At 38.8% G+C, this 18,965-nt stretch overlaps 1 protein-coding gene across 2 annotated transcripts; it reads right to left on the bottom strand.

The window, feature by feature from the left end:
* Positions 1–930: 930 nt before the first annotated feature.
* On the bottom strand, positions 931–18,965 carry LOC145440193 (uncharacterized). 2 transcript variants are annotated; one of them, XM_080317769.1, is made up of 14 exons: positions 17,544–18,957; positions 15,131–15,311; positions 13,380–13,531; positions 13,198–13,310; positions 11,546–11,711; positions 10,820–10,893; positions 9,642–9,876; positions 9,049–9,209; positions 6,265–6,349; positions 5,937–6,080; positions 5,740–5,877; positions 2,602–2,682; positions 1,552–1,648; positions 931–1,396 (listed from the first exon to the last, which is right to left on the bottom strand). In XM_080317769.1, the coding sequence occupies exons 1-14, from the start codon at positions 17,626–17,628 to the stop codon at positions 1,225–1,227; spliced, it is 1,884 nt and encodes a 627-aa protein (XP_080173895.1). In that variant the 5' UTR covers positions 17,629–18,957; the 3' UTR covers positions 931–1,224. The 2 variants fall into 2 exon arrangements, with proteins under 2 accessions (XP_080173895.1, XP_080173896.1); XM_080317770.1 differs by lacking the exon at positions 1,552–1,648 and having other exon boundaries at positions 1,233–1,396; positions 17,544–18,965.

Raw genomic sequence — 18,965 nt, 5'->3', positions numbered from 1 at the left:
GTGACCATCATAAAGTTACTTTTTTACGTTGGAAAACGCCATTGTGACGTCATGTTGATAAAAGTCGCTCGCAGCCCTTGCCCCACCACACGATATTGTCACGAGCCGCCACTGGATATACCGGTGTGAATAAGCACTCATGTCACACAAAACCAGACATTATCGCAGACTTATACCGCGGTTTTAATCGAGTATAACATTTAGGATTTATAACCGCGATATAATTATGAGTTAGCTGATATTTTCGTGTACCACCGTTTTAGGCCCTTTGGGTGTGAATCTTTTCGATAGGAGTTTATGACAATGCCTCAGTCAAATATCGCACCTGCTGCTTCTAGAAGAACGGCGGTGGCCAAACCAATTTTTTTTGGCACTTGTTATATGAAATTGAAATGCGTTCTTACGGACTTCTTATTTCATCTGCACAGCATCACATTACAACAACCTTGATACATATGTAGGCATACCGTGTACACGGGTCCTCCATTGCAATGACTTCGGAACAAATTATTGCAAGCTTTGACCTACTACGGACATGTGGTCCTGTCTGCCACAACACTCAAGATGTCTAGTTCCAGTTACGTGTAATTTCCATTTGGAGCTCACTCACGTGATCGCGATCACGAATGTTGCCTTACAGCGGTAATTACGTGATACGTCTGTAATATTGTGAATACAACGTTTGTTAACCTTGGTGTCTCTGTTATCACGTTATGAATGCAAATTATTTTCTGGTGAATGCTATGGTCAGTGGACACGCACCATTGTGTTCAGCATACCTAGATTTCATAGTTGATTGATGTGACTATGGTTTGACGATATCAGACCTCAATTCTCCTGTGGAATGTGTTTTGGAGTCATGCATTTTTACAGAATTCCTATAACAACTAATAGCTGCAGAAAGGTAGTGATCAGAAATGACGAGCCACGACAATTGCAATATAGGTATATATAAAACACATATAAACGAATAGGTCACAAGGACAGGCAGACACGATATGCAATGGTATGATGTAGCGGAATACATGGTCTGTGACAATACCGCACAAATGATATTTCGTTGCGGTATTATATGTCCAACAATTCGGTATTTATATTGCTAATGGAAAACAAGACGCATTTTCAATGAACCACAGTGATTTCCTATGCATGCATTGATACCATGGCCGGGTCTCATTTACATCCCTCTTGGACCATGTGCGTACTCGTTTGTCCATAGGCGTATTACGTACCCTCACTCAGGAGAGTGCTTAATTTTAAACGAATGGGCGATGGAAATGCCCCTTGTTCTGTATCTTTCATAAGTTCCTTGCCGCGCGGAATGAGTTCATCGTTGACTTGAGATTCCACTTCTGAAGGCATCTCTGGCTTGGTTATCATCGAAGACGATCTTTTCCTGGATCAAAATATCGGCACTGTTTTCGAATCATACAGAATCAGGAGTCGGCAGCATCGCCTCATGTTCCTATATTCAACATCGGCACTTTGCTAGGTAAACGTACAAGTAAACACTTCCCTTTAATGGTTCTAAAACATATACCTCTTTTTTACCTTGTTCGGTGGAAGTATCCAGCAACTGCTATCATCGCTGCAAGAAGCAAAATCCCACCACAACAGACTGACAGGGCGATAAAAAGATTTGACGTAACTGTTCATGAACAGAAAATATGGAGTCGGAACTTTTTAGAGACGGGCAGGCGATAAACATTTCGTAAACTTAACAACGCATTCAAAAGAATACTGCTGTGGCTGGCGAAATCATACGGACCAACGCTGTGGAAAACGAGTCGACGAAGTCAAGTAAGGAAGGGTTATTTGACTAAACGGCATTGTTCTATTGCATATGTATATCATAGGCTTACCATATTTTGGAAATCTAAAAAGAGGACACTTCAGAAATTTGAGACTTGCAAAACCGGAGAAGAATTCTCAAAAACCGGATCGGTTAAATAAAAAAAAAGGTCATCTTTTCTGCTCAGAGCTCAAAGTACCGCTTAAAAATAAAAAAAGGTCATCTCCCTCTCCGCCCAGAGCTAAAATAACCGTTTTTCACTCCGAAATATCCGCCGGAGCGTCAGTTCTGTGCTAATTTACGGCATATCACTCGCAATTTGCTCTAAATCTGACCTAAATTTTCTAAAAAGAGGACAAAATCTCAAAAAAGAGGACAAAACGGCGTCCTCCGAGGACACTTTCAAAAAAGGCAAAAAAGAGGACAAATCCTCTTAAAAGAGGACGTATGGTAACCCTAGTATATCAGAATCGTGTTTATGTGTGTATGTCTTGGTCGACGATGCTTTGCAAATGCATCATACATAATGAAAGTGATACCGAAATGTAGAGTAGATGTAGTGTACTTCAGTAAATAAAGCAACCTTTTTTGGGGTCGAATTCCGACTATCGTAACTACATGAAATTCTAAAACAAGAGCATTAATTTAAAAATCATGCGATTGATTCGTTGCTAAGGAGAGAACGTCGCTTATTTTTGTCCTTGATATTTTTGCGGCATATCCACCGACTCATGATATACATACACACGTTATGTGCAATGTGCATGCATGGGTGCCAAGGCGGCATTGGCTGAACGATGTTGATTCACCTGCAACATGAGTCACGCTCGTCTTTCCACTTCCTTTGTCCATTGCAGTTGCAGTCTCCAACCATGGCGAATAATTGTCACCTGTAACATATCTCTAATATTGACGCATAATGTCTTACGATATCACTAGGATACTCGAGCTCTGCATCAAGAGTCTCGATAGATAACAATTGCCACAAGAAGAGCTGTGATCAGGGGTGGGCCATTTGCTGAAACGTATCTACATGTAACATCATGGTTATGATGATGTCAGCATTGTGCGTTCTGAAGCTTAATGAAACGCAGAATCCACATATCTGTGAACAGATCGCTGCTCATATATTCCAATTTCCATTCTGTCCAAACAAACGGCACTTCCATCCCTAATTTTGACGAATTGATTGAAGCTGGCGAGCTAACGTTATTGTTTCTGAGGCATGCGCGTTATGGCCAGAGTTGGTCAAAGTAGTCAAGAAATCTACTCAAGTAGAAGTAGAAGTAGCGACGAAAAAAATCTACTGAAGTTCGAGTAGAAGTACTTCCTTCATAAGCAACCCAAAACTACTTGAAGTAGAAGTAGAATTGACTGACTTTAAAAGTACTCAAGTAAGTAAGTAGTTATGAAAACGATCCTAATTCGTTCACATCGATTGTAAAAAGGTGCAAATTGAGCTATGCGATAGGTGACGAGCTTGATTCATATTGATGCATACCAGCAGGTATCCAATTTTCGACAGCATAAGTATACGTCCACATCATGGGATGAAAATGATAGTATTGATATGGAAATGCGATGCTAATCCTCTATTTTCTCGAACAGCACGTTTTAGAGAATAGCATGGTATGGTGCCATTCCCCATATTATAAGGCCCGTAGTTAAGTCGGAAAGCAATACGGAGAAGTGGTATAGGATACGGTGCAAACACTTTGCGCGATTAGTAAACGTTACTAAAGAATATGGTGGACCGTAAAATGCCATATTGCGTAGCTTTATTTCCAGAAATTGAAGGCATTGCTACACTTGCTTTTATACTTCAAAATGTATGTTATCCAGACAAAAGAACTGATAATTATTACAACTCAAAGTATATGATACTGGGAAGTGAAAGTGAAATATAAATACTACTTCTAAAAGCAGGACATGTATTTCATGTTTTTAGTCCAGAAAGTTTCAAAGGTGGTATGCTAAAACAGGTCTAAAGCTGAAAAAAAGTCAGAGTCCACTTTTCCATTTTTGGACACGCCATATACATGCTAGATTACGATATGACAAGTAAATGCTATAGATTGCGAAACATCAGTTTCAAGCGTTATGATGAGCCATATATACTGTGATGAATTATTTTTATATGGACGAAGGGCGACAATGTGGTGTGAACGGAACCACGCCAACCCTCTACCTAAATGACATTCACCGATAATTTCGTGAAATCATACTGGTCACAGCGTATCCAGCACTGCGCGCGAAGCGCGACGAAAATTCTGGGCTTTACTAGCCTTTTATGAAAATTTAATGTTGATATTCCGTGAAGAAAGCCCCGAAATTCCTCAGGCTATCTTCCTGATTGGAAGATTGAACTACCTCTACTTGACAAACTGAAAATAGCGAAAAGTAAGTAAGTCGATCACAAAATATTACGAAGTAGAAGTAGAAGTAGCAAAAATCAGATCTACTTGAGTAAGTACCAGAAGTAGAGGAAAACTACTTGAGTACTTCGAAAAAGTAGAATTACTTCGTTACTGACCACCTGGTTATGGCTAAATCAATGTTTGGATAGTTTTAACTATATCTATGTTTTATCTCCATGTGTCCATGACTTGACAACTTTATAATCAAGAAAAAAATTGCGTCTTGGTTTGACATTCTGATTAGACCAGGGGTCGCCAACTCAAAACGGGTCGCGGGCCACTTTTCAAATTTCGCAGCGGCCGCGGGCCGCATGAATTCAATATCGGTATAAACTAGGCAACCATCGTTTTAAAACTCTACGTCAGTACAACGCCGTGCTACTTAATTTAGGCAATGGACGTAGTGACAACAAAAGAAGTAATATTTTATCAAGGGAATACAAATAAAACAAAAAATCATTATCATTAATGTCATTTATTTTTAATTCTGAGCTGTACACGATACTGGAAACGCTTTTAAACGAATAAGAACTCGATATTGGGGCTAGCGAGATACGTTACTAAGACCATGTTTCGCTCCCCCTTATCGTCATATCACAAAATGCAACCAGAATGCTAGCAATCCCAACGGATAGTTTGATGGGATTGAAGGTTATGACTGTTGATATACACAAAATACACGGACCATACACACAATTTAAATTAGATGTAAATCACGCGAAGCGCGAAATATTTTTCAGTTGACCGCAGCTCCGCGCCCTTTTCAGATGCTTTCACGCCCCCACCAGAGGGGCGCGCATCCCCCAGTGAACCACTGCCAAATGCCGTTTTATAGGCGTCTCGATCTTGGCAGTGTTTTGGCCATTGCACGTCAAGGCAATTAGCCCAGCCCGTTCATTTCAGCAGATTATTCTTCCTCGATGGAATGCTGTAGCTATCTCCAAAGCCGTTTTAGCTAGTGACGAATAGTGATGTTGGGCACAGGAGAATAGCTTATTTCGAAACAACAACAACAACAATACTTGAAACTGCATGACAAAATGGTTTTATCAGCTTTCTTCCGAAATCTCAAATCACGTCGCGGGCCGCAAAATATGACCTCGCGGGCCGCGTGTTGGTGACCCCTGGATTAGACTATAAGGCAAGAACCACAATTTCAAGAAGATTTTGTTTATGTCCTGAGAGAATAGACCACGATCTACAGATGTAGAGATGCACATGACTATACGTTGAACAAAAACAGCATTGTAGGTTCTAATATTTCGAATCGTGACTCGATTCGAGTTCGACACGAGTCCTGGAGTCCCTTTGTCCCAAAATTCTAATACACAATTGGACTTAAGTCTCTAAAGGTGTCACAAGACAAGTCAGGTCTGATGGTACGTGTTTCCCCTGTTGCTAATAATCCATATCATAATTTAGCAATATCCGTACCAACATGGATAACGAAATGAATGTCCCTTGTACACAGGTTGCAGCATGTTGATCTTATTATGAAAGAGTGGTGTTATTCGTAGTCCCTATAATTACCTGCAGCCGGTGTTCTAAACTTGAGACCCCCTCCGGCGCTTCTCTCTTTCCTATTCGTTGTTGCGTGGATTCGATAGTCTGTATTTGGCTTCAGGTAAGGAATCCAGATGGACTCACCACACCGTCCGTCAGTCCACCCTTTTGAAGCAGATTATTATTAAACAGAAAGTATGATATTCAGAAACCAGTCTTGTCACCTCCAATTCCAACTCCCAACTCCTCCAATTTCCACCAAAACGTTTTCGGTACACTACACGCGTAACTTACGTTGAATGTGACTTGAAATTCGACGGTATTTGAATGGTTTCGCAATAACGTTATCCCAAGCGGAATATATCGCGCTGAAATTATCAAGAAATATGCCTAGCGAGACATCATATCAAATAATAATAATTTTTGGTATACCGACTGGTTCGGAATCGAAAATTGTGATCGTTATATCTTTTCTAACTAGATTTTCGCACTAATCTATTGCTTTCCCAATGCTCAACTCACGTCTATTTATCGAGATATGAATACATTTACCTTCCGTATGAACAGTATAGGTGCAGAGCGGGTAATAGTCATCTCCTCCGTCCGTACTGACAGTGACCGTGTAATCTTTACATTTCTAAAAATAAAGAAGTATAGACAGAGTTGGAAAAAAAAATAATTCGCTTTTCCAAATTAAATTGGAATTAGTATTAGCTGTTACAAAAAGACTTGGAAATTGAATTGAGTTCCTAATCAGATTAATCTACAACGAAATCAAGTAGATTTCCTATCCACTGAGACTTCGATCTCATTGCACCAAAAAGGTCAATGTCTGTACACTTGTGTACAGCATACTTGGCTCGTTTCGCACGATACCACGTCTCTGATCAGAATTTTCAAGAAAACCATGAAATTATATTGGAATTATAATAAGAACATAGAATAGTTTCTCAAATTAGATTGGGGTCAGCAGTGTTAGAATTAGGTTGGCGATTTCGCTCTGAATAGTTTAATTACACAACTACGATTATCTAGTGTTGGAAAGCGATAAGTGTAAGTATGTAGGTAAATCGATCTAGTTACGTTCATTACGTATTGCGCATTTGTATCCTAGTATATAAAAAGATTCAACACCATCTCAGAGCTGCTTTAACCAGAAGCACATACCCACTTTAAGCCAGCACTGGACTGCGCTATATATTTACAATAGGCATGTGGCTTATAAGCCTAAATCCACGATGCAGTGGACAACTGGACATTAGGGCTCTTCAAAAATGACTTTTTTTTCTCAAATCGTACTGGCTACTTGATAAAATTGTTAGGTTACCTAATTTAAGCCTACACACCAAATTTGGTTCAATTCCTGTCAGTAACCGCTTTGCTACAGGAGAACAAAGTTTCTATTTATTATATAAAAATAAATAATAAAAATTTTGAAAATTTTCTGTTCACCCCATGAAAGTGTTAGGCTGTCTACAGAAACGATGCTCACCTAATTTGGTTCAATTCCAACCAGTGGAAGCGGAGTTAGTGCCGTCGAAAACTTTGGATTTTAATAAAATAGTATTTACGGTGAGCACAACTACCATAAATAAACAAAGAATCGGTCACCGTAAATACTATTTTATTCGAATCCAAATTTTTCAACAGCAATAACTCCGCTTCCACCGGTTGGAATTGAACCAAATTTGGTCAGCATCGTTTCTATGGACAGCCTAACACTTTCATGGGGTGAACAGAAAATTTTCAAATTTTTTATTATTTATTTTTATATAATAAATAGAAACTTTGTTATCCTGTAGCAAAGTGGTTACTGGCTGGAATTGAACCAAATCTGGTGTGTAGGCTTAAATTAGGTAACCTAACAATTTTATCAAGTAGCCAGTACGATTTGAGAAAAAAAGTCATTTTTGAAGAGCCCTACTGGACATCTGTTGTTGAAGCCCAGGACCGAGTGTACACAATCAATTTGAACCGTTTCTATTCATTATCTAAGCTACATGCTTGATTGCTGTCTTGCCGATCAATCCATTCTCCTAATTAAAATTGAATATACTATTCCTAAAGAATATCGATCACATAATTCAGCATGGCCTGTTCTGTAGAAAATGACGATGGTAAATTGAATTCAAAGAGCAAACGGCCATTGAATTCAAAGAGATATAGCCGACTGTCAACAAATCCCATTCATTGTGTTTCATAACGCATATTGTGATCTTATCCACAACCCACGGGTAGCATATGGAATGCATATGAGTCGCCAGGTGCGTCACGATAGGTCTCGGACATTCTGAAATCTTCATTATGATGATGTTTACTTCATTGTCATTTCGTATGCTAAATTGCTAACCGGATTTATTCTATGTATTTTACTTTACGGATTCACTTAATCGCAACTATAGTAAATGGGCATTCGTGTATCATCATCAAATTTACATTTTGCAGGCGTACAAGCGTGAAGCAAACTTATTCACCTGGCGCCGCTTACAACAATGCCTCCGCTACTCGTTTTTTTGCAACATAATCGTGGTAATTACAAACAAAAAGAAATTTATGATCGAATTAATTTCTGGACGTGTCTTGAATACGCCCTGCTGGTATTCACATTGGTTGTGCGTGGTGAGTGCTGGGTGAAGAGTAGATTTGGTTAGGTTATGAAATGAATTTTGGGAGATATTACATCTGCTTTCAGTCAATTTTCCAGTTCATTATGAGATGCCTATATTCTAGTCTCTCATTGTATATTTTATATTTGTTATTAAAATAGCGCGTTAGATGTAAAAATATACTCCAGATTGGGAAACTCAGAATAGGTTATTAGGCTATTCCAGTGCGTTGTTACGCGACTTTCGTGCTAATATAGGATTACCGCATGACCTCAAGGATAATTTTTGCTCCTTTTTCATGAATTCCAAAATTTCCTCCGAGGACGCCCAAATGTCCTCCCATATTTCACAATTCGTGCTCCTTTATGGCGTTGAGAGATAACCAGGCGTGCAATACAGATTTCGAAGGCACGAGAGTCGAGTCGAAAAACTTACCTTTTTAGTCAATCCATCAATATCAGGAGTAAAATTTCGAAATGTCCCGTATTAATGAATGCTGCTTCTTTTTATGTGACTTGTAAAAACAGTGTCTTCTTTCGGATCTCAGAATACGGTAACCCTATCCATAGCGATAGCCGTTTGTATATAATCGTAAACCGTTTGTAAATAAACGCTACATATAGATAAATATGTAAGCAGCTGAGCTAATGAAAATCTGGCAGCCTGTAACTTTATCATGTCACTAAGGAGTTTCAATTGCATAACCGGCGAAATCTTATTATACACAAACCTGCAATTTCGTTTGGCGCCACGATCTTTTACTAACAGGAATAATATTTGTTAATGTTCTTTGTTCATTGCGAAAAGCTACTTGTAAATTCTCCGTCAAATTTGAATCCCACTCAACTTCAACGTACGTGAGCCCCACTTCAATTCGACAGGATATCGCACCTATGATAAAGTAGCGTTAGTATCGACGGGATCAACAAACATTCACAATTTCTTATCCACTTTTTGCATCGCTAACCAACGCACACTTGGTATCTCTAATTCTATATTTTCACCAATCATTGAGGACAAGTTTGCCCGCTCGATTGGTTCATAAACACGAAAACAGTGAATTGCACAAGTCGTTGACATTAAGTTACGTAATTTCCATCCAGCTGCGAGAAATCCTAGCTAGTCGTTACATGGTCGTAGTCAAGGGGTGGTAAGAAATTTAACTTTGCATTGGTAAATCATAGCCATTAAGTCGCAACGTTAAGAAGATGATACCAATTCACTACTAAAATGATGAGATGCTCTCACATATTTTATGACGGAGTTAAATTGCTACACTTCAGCGCGTATTCCGCTGTTTATAGTAACTGATTTTCGACTTACGTAATTCATTGCATCTCGTCTGATTTATACTCTTTATTGCAGAGATTGAGTACCCGGCTTCATTATGAGCTGTGACATTTACGAAGTAGTTCCGCCCGCTTGTATTACGAATTTGGAATCTCAGTTCGAATTCCTGTTGGTCACGGTCGAATATCGTAACATTCGTAATATTTTCGTACTCATCGTTTTCGTCGTTGACCAATGACACTAGGAATGAATCAGCCTTCCCCGATATCTGCGAAAACAAATAATAAATATTTCCAATGCCCCGCGTAAGGTATGACTCAAGCTAAACAATTTATAGTATAGGCCATTCAAATGTTATGTCGTTAACATAACTCGATAACAATGGCATATTATCGCTTGTGGCAATATTGGAATATTCTGTTCGGCACACGAGAATTGTATAAAGGGCATAAGCAGCATTATCGCTAAATACGCTTTCTTACCCATTATCACATTACCTGCCTACATTGTGCATTCTGAAATAAATGTTTATAACATGACCGTTCACAGATGTGATATGAATACACTGAGAAGTGGAGTTTGCAACCCACAAAGTGGATATAGCTCCATATTAATTGATGTATTTTGCTCATTTTAAGGAAGTACAATGGCTGCGATGGCGGAATTTTGCATCAGGGAGTGTATTTGACCTGATTTGCGCCCAACGCTATGACGAAAATCCATAGAATACACGATTACGTAATATTTTATAGTTGGTTTGTCCCATAGTCACAATATTGATGCTCAGTTATAACTGAGAGGTAAAAGTCATACGGGCCATACAATAGTTTGCTTTACATGTATTCAAGGGTTTTACAGTGATATGGCCTGTTTTGAAAATATTCGGTGGTCCACACGTCATAGTTATGTCTGAGTTAGATAGACTGATTTAGTTATATATAGAAATACATATCACAATTATGTCATTATGGCAACAATACACAATATTACGAATTTAGAATTAGATTGACTGCATGTGCCGAAGTATGACTCACTCATGAATTTTAAGATATGTCCATATTGTTTGCTTGTATAAGAGAATAATTGGAGGTAAACATAATCAACTTCACAACTCCGTGTTCCACTTCAAAATGCACCTGTGTACCATCAGTTGAGGAGAAAATGCAAACTATATCTTGTAGTCTATTGGGTATCATGATGAAGCAACTTACCTCCCACCTTGCTATTATATGCTGGTCATTTTTGTCATCGCATTTTACGGTCAATTTGCTTGGGGTTGCCGGGCCTAAATACACGGAAGAGAAAGCGCAGCTGGTAATATATCCTGGTTTGAATTTGAACAAATGAAATCTGAGATTCCAACTGTAACTAAATCATGATAAAAAGCAAAACGAATCGCCAGGGTCATATCACACATGCGTATACCGAATAACCGACTAAAAACGCCAGGTTGGAAACAGACTTTGATAACTAGCTAACTAATTAGACCGTAATGCTGGATATCTAATACGAATCTATTTATAATTTTAATCTATATTGTGGAATGTTTCAATGTTGTCATTTTAATTTTAATATACTTTCTGATTTTCATAAAAATGCTACATGACAACTATATAGTGCGAAACGCCACTCTTGCTGCACAGACATTTGACGTTCTCGAGCTTTTGAGAATGATGTCTGATTCTTCTTTGAAACTTGATTCTGCGACCCAGTTTTCGCGAATTATGTAATGCTCGTGTAAGTTGTACAATGTAAATTATGCGATTCAAGCAAATAAATATATTTGATATGCTGAGTATGATTATGATCCGCTACTATTCAGCCCGTGAACAATATTAAATATTTTAGAACTCTATTTACGCTATGATACCATGAAATATATATTATTAATATAGATGTATTGAAGTTGATATTTTTACCTTACTCAACATACTTACGGGTAACGTAATTGAGACTCGGGCTGGGGTCGCTGTAAACTCGATCTGAAGGATGCACCCCTGTTTTGGTACTTTGAAGCATAAATGTATATTCTGCCCCTCGAATCACATCAATTGCTGTACGGTTTGTTTGCTTCACCAGTTTGACTTTTCGAACCCCGTTTTCCTGCAAAAAACAAACAACGCGCGGTATGGCAATATTGCGTATTCACAGTTAAGTTACTTGCATTGATTATGATTCAGTTAATTATGGATAAATGACAGGTGAATTTCTATAAATTAGATTTTGATTAGAATTATAGCTACACAGTTTTCCCCAAATTAGATTATAATTATAATATCATCCGCAAAGTTATTTTCAACTCTATGATTAAAATTAGAATTTCTGAATTCACGAACACTTCCTAATTAAAATGAGTTCAACTCAAGCCAAATCAGAGCTCAATCTCGTAAGCTGTAGAGCACTGATTCTCAATCGGGGCTCGAGAAGCATTTTCAGAGAGTTGCGAAACTTCAGAATTTTAAAAATATTTGATATCCTAATTTACATTTATTCAAGTAGATAAATCACGAAGCACTTACGCTTCGTAACTACTAAAAATACAGAACTCGCCTAAACAGAATGGCAATCTGAGATGAACTATTCTACCATTAAAACTCCTTTTAATTGACAAATTGCCAATAGACTCCTGATACCTACATATTGTTGTTTAAAGGTGTTTTGATGGAATTTCGGAAATTAATGTTTGCAAATGCATTTTATCCTGTAATAAAACTTCAAGATTGGCTGCTAGATAGAAATGTTTATGCCGGACGTTATATTGGTCTCATATGTGTGGTGATCATACCTAAGGAGATCATCGGAAGAGTTACGCGTTGTTATTACATTCATCACCACCTATCTTTGTGGAAATGGATTTTTGGCACTCGTTCATACCAAATCGACGGCGAAGGTTATCAAGACATTGCCGCGTAGTTTCAGAAATGCAGCTGCATAATTCGCTTTGAAATAATAAAAGTATTCTCAATTTTAAATAATTGGTGTTAATTACAAGTAATGTCATTTTGTTGCTATTTATCGCCGGTCAACACTTAATACACTTGATATATTTGCACGATAATAGAGCCAAACTTTAACTGAAACTGGGGGTCCGTGGGTGTTCGTGACGGACCAAAGGGTGTCCGCGTAGACACAAAGGTTGAGAACCCCTGCTGTAGAGCAAGCTTGGCACGTTTCATACTATCCAGTTCTCTTATCGAATTTTCGGGGAAAGCAAAAATTAGAATACACTTGAAAGTGGGCCATAGAAAATTTTTACAGATTAGACTAGAATTAGAATTTAGCACAAATTAGATTAAAATTAAATTACAGATATTAAGCTCTATTCAACCTAATTAGACAACTAGAATTATCTAGTTGTACAAGTCTGGGGATATAGGACAGATTACGGTCGTATCTCTTCACTCTGATTGAGATTACCGCAATAGCGGGCAGGGATCTTGCTTAATTATTCATGCGAAGACGAGACATACTCTCTAAGCTAGTGTTTGTTTCGTTTGTTTGTTAGTATGTGTGGAATGTGACTGTCTCACAGACAGCAATAAGTATGTAAGATATAATCATATTCGCGTTCGAGCAGAGCAGTACTTACGTATATAGTAAGGCGATAGTCCACCCGTTTTTGGCAAGGTTTGGCGATGTCAGAAATCTCAATGCGATCACGACTCAGCACTGTTATATTCATGATGGGACGATGCAATTTACCTGTAAAATATTACCTGTAAAATATATCTCAAATAACTATGCGCTCATAAGTCTATACGTTGCGCTCACCGATATGACAGATCTTGAAATCAGTGTATTTTCCCCCGTGGTGGGATACTCGAATAACTTGATTCGATTGTTTTATGAGCTGGCATCTATCGCTGTAGTAGAATGTCGCTTCACAGTTTGTCAACTCCGCGTCGCATTTTGGTGTCACGGTGCTGCAGACGCAAACGATTAAATAAGGTCTGTTATTCACTTGGTACGCCAAGCTCCCAAGCAGCGCTCTCCCAATTCATATTAGTTAATAGTTAGATCATCTGGAAGGTCACTGAGCTCAATTAAATATTCCCCCGGAGATTGAACGCGGGAGCATCAAATATGTTAGAAACTCAACGTGACGTTGCGCATAGCCCCGAAATTAACATTTACCTAAACCGGAAGCAAGACTCTAATCCGAAACTCAAGGTAAATAAAAACCTAACATTAAGCCATGAGCTCAAGTGTCTTATTCCCGTACACAAGTGTCGTAAGGAGAAACATGGTATGTTAATATGTCAACCGACTAGAGACCGACCGATTTTATCGATTTGCCGATAATATCAAGTCGATAACATAAACATATACTTTGAAAGAAATATTGGTATCCATAGGACATTAGAGGTAAACTACTATTATCAGTTTTAGTGACGTCACGGCGTATCAGTGAGTCAAGTAGCTACAATCTGCGACTGCTAGATTGGGAATATTGATCTATTTCTTATGGAATTTCTAGTTTATTCCATTGTCCAAGCATGACAAGGGCTGCAAAACTGTTCAAATAAATATTCTGAAGTTTTTGCAAGAGGCCATATATTTTTAATGTCGACTGAAAATATTGGGGTTACTGGCGAAGGTGCTGGTTATCGTTCTTTCGGTTCCGGTTTGCAAATCGTATATTAGTGCATCTCTGCCACGGACCCTTCGTGTTATGTAATATTCACCGAATGTAGGGTTGCCATACGTCCGGAATTTCCCGGACATGTCTGGAATTTCATTGTTAAAACTGCGTCCGGGAGGAATCTCTAAGATATACCTAAATGTCCGGAATTTTGAAGTAAGCTCATAATTTTTCCTAAATCAACATTACCAATATTATTTTCAGGCAGATTTATGCTACATTTAAATTTTCTTCGCGCTGCTCGCGATTTAGTATCATGTATATTGGTTTTAATGTGGGAACTACCAGCCTCGCAAAACTGCGATCAAATATGAATAAAAATACCATTCAAATACAGAAATGAGTCTAGTAGTTATCGCAATCACAAGACAATGGTATGTTCATAGAGTCGGTTTAGGCCGTTTGTACATGACTTAACGATCGATGTGCAATTACGCTCCTTGCATTTTCGAAGTCAGCATCCCCCACCGCCTGCTCTACCGCTAATTCTGATCATGTGGGCGGAGAGAGGATCAAATTATATAATAAGATATGGAAGAACCAATATTATTGATATAGTTCATTCAAACCATTTAACGACCAGATGCATAGAATCCAGATGCTTATAGTAAGCCATATAGTAAGCTCAAGATCAGTGTTATTTGCGAGGGAGGAGGCTGAAAAATGTGGCTTCGGCCCTGGGTACAGCTTACAACACAGTCAATAGACAAAGCTTTGTTGGCGTGACGTCATATTGATCCACAATGTGCTCATACTTCATTTTGAAATCCGCTAGTGGGCGATAAAGAGCGTCCGGAATTTGGATTACAAAAATATGGTAACCCTAGCCTAATGCAAATGAGCGTGTATCGCTACACAGTCAAGATATCCTATGACTTACCAACTTTCTCGCTGAGTTCCGTCGAGGGTTGTTGAGATTGTCACGTTCTTGATTGTAAATTGTGATGAGCTCCTCGGTGTCCACGAGCAATTCACAAACGAATGCCGCTTTGTTACTCTGCTGTTATCCCCACAATTCGCAAGATCGCATGTTGCCCAACAATGAATAGCAGAAGTCGCAGCTGTTGCAAAATAAACGAGGTCACATAAAAATATATGATCCCCTCTGGACACGAACACGAACGTGAACGTATGAAGTCGCAATCAGTGGTGGTCAAATGTGGGAAAATAGTTGACAATGAACAGAGCCATTGGCGGAAATGATTCAAATTTACATCAATTGTTATGGAGATATATCCCAAGGGTGTATTGCGGGATGTTGGGGTACAATGATACATGGTGAATAATTTTTAAACTCGACAGGAAGACTATACATCGCTTCGATGATTTAGTATTGTCATATCAGCCGTAATCCAGATGTGGTTTAATTTCGCCAGCGTCTCCGCCTTTGTGAGAAAATGACGAGTTGCTGAATTTTGCTAACCTGCCTGAATTTAGATCGCTACCCCTTCCGATCGTGTTTCAGGTGGGTGTATCTCGTTTTTTTGCTTACAATTATTGCACAGCTTACTCAGAGCTGGTATTAGTCGCCCTATGCTATATTAGGCGCGGACTGGCAATTTTAAAATTTGGGTTTTTTGCACTGAAGAAGGGGGTGGAGCACATTGACACCCAAAGGCAAATTTTATAATATATATTAAAATTACCAGAAGAGGGTGCAGAAGTAAATATCATCACCAACACTCCCTTACAAACATCTCTTGAAGTGTCACGCAATAAGTGGAGGACATCATGGTTATTTACGACCCGCGTGATCGATGTTGATCGAGGTTATTGATCGACGAGCAGGCAGCGATCTTCATGCAAGATTCAATATGATTCCAAATTTCGGGATGTAAACTAAAAGCTGTGTAGGATACCTGCTAATCCATCATTTTCTTCAACAGTTCTCAGTTTCTATGCTACCTGATGCGGTGTTAAACTTTTTAATACTGTACCGTTTTCCCCCACCGCTTGACTCATTGTGGCCCGCCTAAGGATCACAATGGGACAACAAGTAGACGTTTTTCATATGGATATGATTTTGTTATATCTCCATAATGTCATATCATTTTTCTTTGGAAATATGCGTTTTATGGAGATCCATCGTTTTGCTAAAGGTCAATGGTATTTCTGGATTCGTAATATTTTTATGACTAAAAATGTGATTTTAACCCATTGTGCCCCACCTTCCTCTAATTGGTTCAGTTTTCATGTGCCAGAGTTTAGGTTTTTCTTGGGGTGGTACACGGAAACCGAATAACTGAAGCAATTACACGCCTAGGACATATCTCCATAAGACTTGATGTATATGAATCATTTTCGTCCATGGCTCTGTTCACTGTCAAATATTTTCACACCGTAGAAATCATTAGTAGATTCTAATACGGGTAGAAATATGATTGAGGAACCAGATAAATAGTCCGACTCAATGTATCTCGGGTTGACAATGTTTCGAGGCTATTTTACCATGGGTGTCTCAGTGAGTTGTCCCAGTCGATTACGATTTATTATATGGAGAACCAAATAATGTTAAAAGTCCCGTCTATTGGATGGTTTTAACCTCACTGTCACGAGTAGGCTACTGATGTGCACAAATGTTCACGCCCTCCCTACATGACCTACAAAAATGAAGTTTATTAGCCTTACTCTGATCGCTGGTGAATTGACTCAAAAAGCTCATTTTCCGAGTAGGTGCTCGGAAAACCGGTTTTCGCGTCTACTTTCCGTTGACTTGACCTTTTTACACGTCATATGCAAAATAAGCCGTCTTCGCGTGCATTTTTGCCGTGTAAATTAAATATATATCACTGGTCGTTCTAACATTTCGCCCATATCACAGCCAGTCACCTCTTTGGTATACTCAAAATCGTACAGTGCGGGAGGATGATATCACCCCCGTTGGGAAACACTGACCTACCAAAGGACCGTAACACAACGACTTTGCTAAGCGCCAGCTGATTTTTGTATATAAGCCCATTTACGCAATACCAGTTTATCATAGGAAGCAAATAGAGATCTAATCTCACGGGCTCTATTCCGTCAATAATAAGAAAGTTTTTCAGTAAGTTTTGTTTGTTGTTCTATGTAATAGTACAAATAATTCCAGGATATACGCTTACTTATGAATTCCTATTATGAACGCGATTCTATGGATTGATCTCTAACTGCTTATTGCTCATTTAAATCATTCTTGTCATTTTATTGTTCGCAATTACACTGCAGAGCAAATTTAGTAGGAAATAGACAAATATGGTGGGCAATTCATTTCCTAAAGACACAATTTTCTTACTCAACTAAATGTTTTCTCTCACCTTGACGGGGTTTGCTTCGTCCAGAAACTGCCGCTTCAATAACAAGAACCAACAATAGTACTCTGACAGTGTTTCTCGTCGCCATTTGCTAGTGGCTGACCTGGGATAGTATTGTTCGCGCTGCCCAAATGTGATGTTTTCCTCTAGTAACAAACATGGATTTTCGGATAGTGTTCATGGCATGGCGACTATCAACCTCGCCGACATAGACTACGGCCTGACAATCAGAGAAGAAATGTTAATTCCGCTCAAGAACGCAAGGGTGATCATAAACGAAGACGGTCAAATAGGACGCCACGATTGACAAGGCACTTCTCAATTTTCGTAGCGGTCGCGGGCCGCATGAGTGCAATATCGAGATGAAATAGGCGACAGAGTTTTACAATTGTATACCATACCATGTTGTACTCTCTAACATGGCGACGGGCATACCACAGAAGAAATATCTTATTAAATAAATACAAATATACTACAAAAATGTCCTAATCATGACTCTCATTCCATTTCGAACTATGAGCTGTGTACGATGCGTGAAAACACTTATGAGCGACTCAGGAACCGATATTTGTGTTAGCTAGACACAGTATCTGTAAGAAAACTATTCCCTCGTAAAGCTTGATCTTGTGGGGAAGTCTCAAGTCGTCTTCATGGCGTCTCGGCCTTGAAAGTGTTTGGGCCATTGCACTTCATGGTAATATGCCCTTTCATCAGCAAATTATTCATCCATGGAATGCTATTACCATCGCCGAAGCCGTATCAACTAGTGATGAATAGTGATGTTGGGTACATCTCATTCAGAACAACAGCAGTAACAATATTTTCAAACTGAAATCGATTTCAGCACATCAAACTGCTTTACTAAGCGTTTTTTTACGAAATCTCAAATCCTGCTACGCGCCGCAAAACATGACATCACGGGTCACATGCGGGCAGCGCGTTGGTGACCACTGCCGTGACCGAAATAAATATATCAAATCCTTCCAAATTGATGTTTTAATTTACCCTTGTGCAGCAATGGAATGTGAGTATATATAATTACTGTCAACGTACAAAAGTCCCACTACTCATTCCTGGAGTTTTTATCTTAAATGACAGCATTATTTTCTTTGTGTTTCCCTTAAACAGCTTGAAACAATTCAGTAACTTCTATTGAAACCCAAGAGACTATCGACTACATTCCGCTCCAAAGCTTTAACAACGCTATATAGCTATTGTTTTGTCAAACCCTTAACACATGGAGATTCAGATAACTCGTATATTATAAATATTGCTCGTTAAAATATTGCCCCAACGATGGATCAATGAAACATACACTTGAAATATTTATTTATCGCCAAAAGAGGTCTACTATACCCAAAGTAACAGTCAAAGCACTGTCACTGATACCCACTCGTGACCGACTAAATTGCGTATTATGAATGA

The sequence above is a fragment of the Botryllus schlosseri genome, chromosome 6 (genome assembly GCF_051294905.1).
Source record: "Botryllus schlosseri isolate E-star chromosome 6, Bs_hap1, whole genome shotgun sequence".
Classification (NCBI taxonomy): domain Eukaryota; kingdom Metazoa; phylum Chordata; class Ascidiacea; order Stolidobranchia; family Styelidae; genus Botryllus; species Botryllus schlosseri.
This window is presented reverse-complemented; position numbering and strand designations above follow the sequence as displayed.